Source organism: Thermobia domestica, chromosome 6, assembly GCF_964235325.1.
Source record: "Thermobia domestica chromosome 6, izTheDome1.hap1.1, whole genome shotgun sequence".
Classification (NCBI taxonomy): Eukaryota; Metazoa; Arthropoda; class Insecta; order Zygentoma; family Lepismatidae; genus Thermobia; species Thermobia domestica.
This window is the reverse complement of record NC_137459.1, coordinates 92,987,721-92,993,161: the sequence shown is the minus strand read 5'-3', so window position 1 is coordinate 92,993,161 and position 5,441 is coordinate 92,987,721. Positions and strand designations below refer to the sequence as shown.

The 5,441-nt window shown below is 37.7% G+C and overlaps 1 protein-coding gene across 1 annotated transcript; it reads left to right on the top strand.

Annotated features, from left to right (window-relative positions):
* The first annotated feature begins 215 nt into the window (after positions 1–215).
* Positions 216–3,277, top strand: LOC145687707 (uncharacterized). Its single transcript, XM_081761159.1, has 2 exons — positions 216–304; positions 541–3,277. Exon 2 carries the CDS (start codon positions 1,033–1,035, stop codon positions 2,542–2,544), a length of 1,512 nt encoding a protein of 503 aa, XP_081617285.1. The 5' UTR covers positions 216–304; positions 541–1,032; the 3' UTR covers positions 2,545–3,277.
* Positions 3,278–5,441: the final 2,164 nt, after the last annotated feature.

The window sequence follows — 5,441 nt, the reverse complement described above, 5'->3', positions numbered from 1 at the left end:
TCGGGTTGGTCAGCGATTTGTGGTTTCTACGACCGCAAATCCGTACGCAGGCTGCCGGATGAATAGAGGAAAGTTGCTATATATGGGGAGGTTGCCTAATATGGGGAGGTGGGATTTCTCATAAACGAGGGAATTTTGTGAAAGAGAAATTGCGTGAACGGTAAATTAGTGTCACGAACTGGCAACACGGCCTAAGCTAGGTGGCGTCGCAATTAGTTTCTTTGTCTCAGTCGAATGGAAGTGTTTGGTGTGCAGGAGAAAATTTGCACCGTCTCAGAAGTAACGTCTGTGTGTCGCTGTAAAGGTAAGAAATATTCAATTACACTATCTTACGCGCTAGAGTAGAAAACGAAGCTCATAGTAAATAGTGTATATCGTGTTTTCTAGATTTACTAATTGTTGATATATGCATGAGAAAAATGTCAACGAAAGTTGCCTATTATGGGGTGGTGAGAAGTTCCTAATATGGAGCTCCCCAAATTACGAACCCTTAATTTATTCTGGAAATTGAGGATAGACCTACTTTTCTGTCTGTTTTAGATGCCGAAAAGGAAACAATGGCAGCAAGAGAATATGAACGCAGCTGTTTCCTCTGTGATGAAGAAGGAAATGGGAAGTTTCAAGGCCTCTCGTATTTATAATGTACCACAAACAACATTAGAAAGATATGTAACTCAAGCCATTGAATCAGGCCAGGATACTGCGCCGAGGGTAACCAAATTAGGTAGGAAGCACGTTCTCCCGTTACATATTGAAGAGGACCTTGTGGATCATTGCATTAGTATGGAAAAACAGTTATTTGGCTTGTTAATGACGGATGTACGACATTTAGCGTACCAATTGGCTGTCAGAAATGAAATTCCGAATCCTTTTTCCCGGAGAGAGAAGATGGCAGGTAAAAAATGGTTGAAACAATTTCTTAAACGTCACCCTTAGCTATCGATTAGAACGCCACAGGGTCTCTCACATTCTAGAGCTACATCATTTACTCCTGAAGCAGTAGATAAATTTTTTGACTTATTTGAACCGGCTATGGATAAAATCAAGCATTCTCCATCAAGATTGTTTAATTGCGATGAAACTGGCATTTCCGTTGTGCAAAGTAAACATAGCAAAGTCATTGCTCTTAAAGGAAAACGCCAGATTTCTGCTCTCCAGTCGGCTGAAAGAGGCACTCTTATCACAGTAGTGACATGCATGAGCCCCACAGGAAATTACGTTCCACCGCTACTCGTATTCCCACGCAAGAATATGAAAATTGAACTGATGAATGGAACCCCACCTGGTTCTATTTATGCATGTCACCAATCTGGTTGGATACAAAGTGTTATATTTACAGAGTGGTTCCGACATTTTATAAACTATGTCAAGCCTACAGAAGAAGATCCAGTGGTTCTGGTTTTAGATAGCCATTTCTCCCATGTACGGAACTTAGATGTCATAAATCTAGGACGCGAGAACTATGTTACCATTATATCGCTACCGCCACATTCCACCCATAAGATGCAGCCTTTGGATCTAACATTTATGGGGCCATTAAAGTGCTATTACAGGCAGGAAATAGAACGCTGGTTGCGAATGAATCCAGGACGTGTTGTGACTATATATCAGGTTGGCGAATTATTTGGAAATGCGTACATGAGAGCAGCAACAGCCGAAAATGCAGCTAGTGGTTTCAAAAGAGCAGGCCTATTTCCGACTAATAGACATATTTTCAGAACTCATGACTTCCTCCAATATGAAACACCAAGTGATAGTTGTAGGTCTGTAGCTGTTACGATAACGTCCCAAGCGGAAAGGATTTCCATCGAGGACGGGCAACTTTCCGAAGCAAACACATCCGATCCATGTAGGTCAGTATCTGCTACCATACCACCAGAACCAGAAAGGATTTCCATCGAGGTCCGAAACCCTTCTGAGCCAAGCACACCAGGTTCAAGTAGAACTGTAGAACTGATATCTCCTACATGTACTGTGACAGCACATGATATTTCCCCTATTCCAGCACGTCCTGTTCGACAACATTACAAGGAATCTCGAACTGGATCAGCCCAAATTATCACAAGTTCACCTTACAAACGAGGTTTAGAATGCCAAAGGGAAACCAAAATTGAGACCAAAAAACGAACAGAATGCGGAACTTCAGCATCAAAGAAAAGAAAAGGCATTTTCAAGCAAAATATTTCTTCTATCGACGAGAAAGGAGGATCCCTCGGAAGACAAATAAAGAAGATGAAGCAGCCAAAGAAGACAGCCAAAGAGTGCAGAGAAGCGGATAATTTACAAAGTAAACGATTCCAGCGTAGGTTTTTGCCACAACAAGATTCCAGTAGTTTATCTAACTGGGAATATATGCAATTGTCGGATGTGTCCGACGAAGATAACAAAGAAGAAGCCGAGTGTTTCTATTGCAATGGACTATTTTCCGAAGATCGTGAAGGTAAAGAGTGGATTCAATGTGCAGTGTGTTCACGGTGGGATCATGTTCTCTGTGCAGGTGTCGATGATGACATTTTCGTCTGTGAAAGATGTTGCTCTAAGTAAAATTATGGTTTGTGGAGTTTTAATTTCAGTGCAAAGCAAACAGTGTTTCTTTTTTTTCTCGTAGATTTACATTTTGTAGTATACATGAAATGAAGATGACTTTTTTTGTGTGGATTTACAATTTGAGTGAAAAAGTATCAGGCTTTTAAGTTTTTCTAGATTTTCAACTTCAATAAAAAGTAAGAGACACATTTTTATGATTCGTCTATCATTTAATTGAAAACGAGAAATGGGAAAAGACTTCTTTTTTTATAAAAACTATTTTCAAACAACCATTTATTATAAATGCATTTGTTTCTTTAAATAGTTCCAAGATATTGTGTTCTGCAACTGAAATTATTTTTCTTCACAGTTATGTAGGCGTAATGATTTGTATTAACGTTTTGTATTAGACCTAATGTTTTTCCAGCTTTAGAACAATGTAGATCTATTTTATTTTTGATCAACAATAACGTCAATACAATCATATTATATCTTCATATTTTCTCTTCTTATTTCATTTTCCCGTATTTATCACAATAGTTTCTCTGAAAGGTTGTGTGTCCTTGCTTTATGCAAGTAATATTGATGTAAGCATCTATATGTCATAGCTCCATATTAGGAACCCCAGCATCCCCATATTAGGAACCCCGGTAGCCTAATATGGGGAACAGCAATACTGTTTGTTTTTATTTTTTTATTCTGTGACTATTGTTTTTTCTCACATTTCCATGTGTAGAATAGACGAACAAGGTTTCTGTACAGCATTACCGGAAGATACACATATTTCCTACAAATCATGTTTAAGCAGGAAGCCTTATAAAAAAACCTCCCCATAATTGGCAACTTTCCTCTAAAGGTCTGGGTCTCAAGGACCAGGTTTCGGAGGAATCAAATTAAAGTACCGCTAAATATTACCGTTTTTCTGTAATCAAACTGAAAAAAAATATTTAAAAACATGCTTTGTAGGGAGACTAGTGTGCATGAGACAGTTATCACGAGTCGGCTAACTGCTTTCATTACTGCTCATTCCACAAATTTCTGCTTAACGAAAGCAGTTAGCCACTCGTGATAACTGTATCTCATGCACACTATTGTTCCTACAAAGCATTTTTTTTTAAATATTTTTTTCAGTTTGATAACAGATCAATGATAAAATTAGAGGTACTTTAGTTTCGTTTATGAGGCCCCTTAACACACAACAACACATGTTTTACGTTAACTATAGTCATTGGGAGGAAACCAGTGAAGGGACACAATACATTTACTTTATTCGTCGTCTTCCCCACCAGGGTTCACTTACACATCATGTTCTTGTCATTTTCGCTTAACCAGCAACTTGGTACATTTGCCAGATTATTGTTCACTTGAAAAAGCACTACGGTATAATGTATGCACATTCTTATCACTCACAAAACGTATTCTCACACTTGTACGTATAAACTCTCTTTGCAAACGTTTGAAGGAGTCCATCTACACTGCATCACCAGGTAACAAATGAAGAACACGAATTGAACCAGTGTTGTCAGATTCAGAATAACAGACTTCCCGCTCAAAGCCCTGACATTTCCCGATCGGTTGCAAAATTTCCCGCCAAGAAGGAATATCAATAATTAATTAATTAATTACTCATTAATGATTAATTAATTACTCACTAATGATTAATTAATTAATCATTATATTAATAACTTGAAATTAAAATCAAATAACTATGAACAATGTCAGAAGTACATATTTTCCTACGGGAAGACAAATCTATTATAGGGCTATCCTTCTATTTTCTATCTGTAGTTTATTTGGTATAGGGAGAAATATGCATATTAGCGTGATTAACAATCAGTTCCATTTGGTTCGGTTTATAAACCTGTTGTGCTGTTCTGGTTCTTTTGACCTTCAAAGAAGCTTCCAATCCATGTTTTATTTCATGTACAAAGATATAAGATGAGGAGTGAAAAAGAGACGATATGTAAAGAAAGAAAATTTGACAGAATTTCCCGCATTCCCACCAATGGTAAGAACTTCCCGTTTTGCGGGAAATTTCCTGCCATCTGACAACACTGAATTGAACATAAAGGCAGCGCGACCAGACGACGATTTCTCCAATCAGGCTCTTTAGATGCAAAGCTGTTATCGTCGCTGGCGGACCGCCACGCAAAATAGCTGCAAAACTGCATTGCGCGCACTTTAGCGGAACAGCTTATATCGTCGCTGGCGCCCCCAAGCGGGAAATAGTTGCAAAACAGCATAAGCGGGCAACGCTCATATCCTGCCTTGACACCGACTGTTTTGATGGCCTGGCAGCTGAAGTAGGAGGCGGTCCGTTATGGATGGCGGCAATTTGTCAATGGGATAACAGTCAGATTATTGATTCTCAATATCAGGTGCCAGTAATTCTTTTTCATCTATTTGCCTTCTAGGTAGACTGTCTCTCCACTTTTGTCTCTATTTTGATCCCTGTTTTATTTTATTGAAGCATTATTGTTTTTCTTTAATTTAATGAAATTTCGTGAAAACATTCCCACATTTAGATTAAGTTTCTGAATACTTACAGTGAGGTATTGTTTGCTGTCCTTCTGCACTAATATCAGTGCAATACTAAGATATTGAATTATACAAATCAATTTCCAGTTCTAGTAATGAAAGAGTATATTCAGAAACTTACGTTTGAAAGTTTATCTGAATTCTTGAAATGTTAAAATAGCATGAGCATATGCATAAGTACAAATTCAAAAGTAAGTATTATTCTAATATCGATAAGTGTGAAATATTGTATGGTGCTTCAAAGTGGTAATTACTTTTCTTCATTAAGATGTATAAAATCTAAATGTACTTAACATTTCTTTGATGTGTTAAATATGAAGTATTTGATTAAGATCAGGAATTAAATTTATGGGCTTTCAACAATCTACGGCTATGTT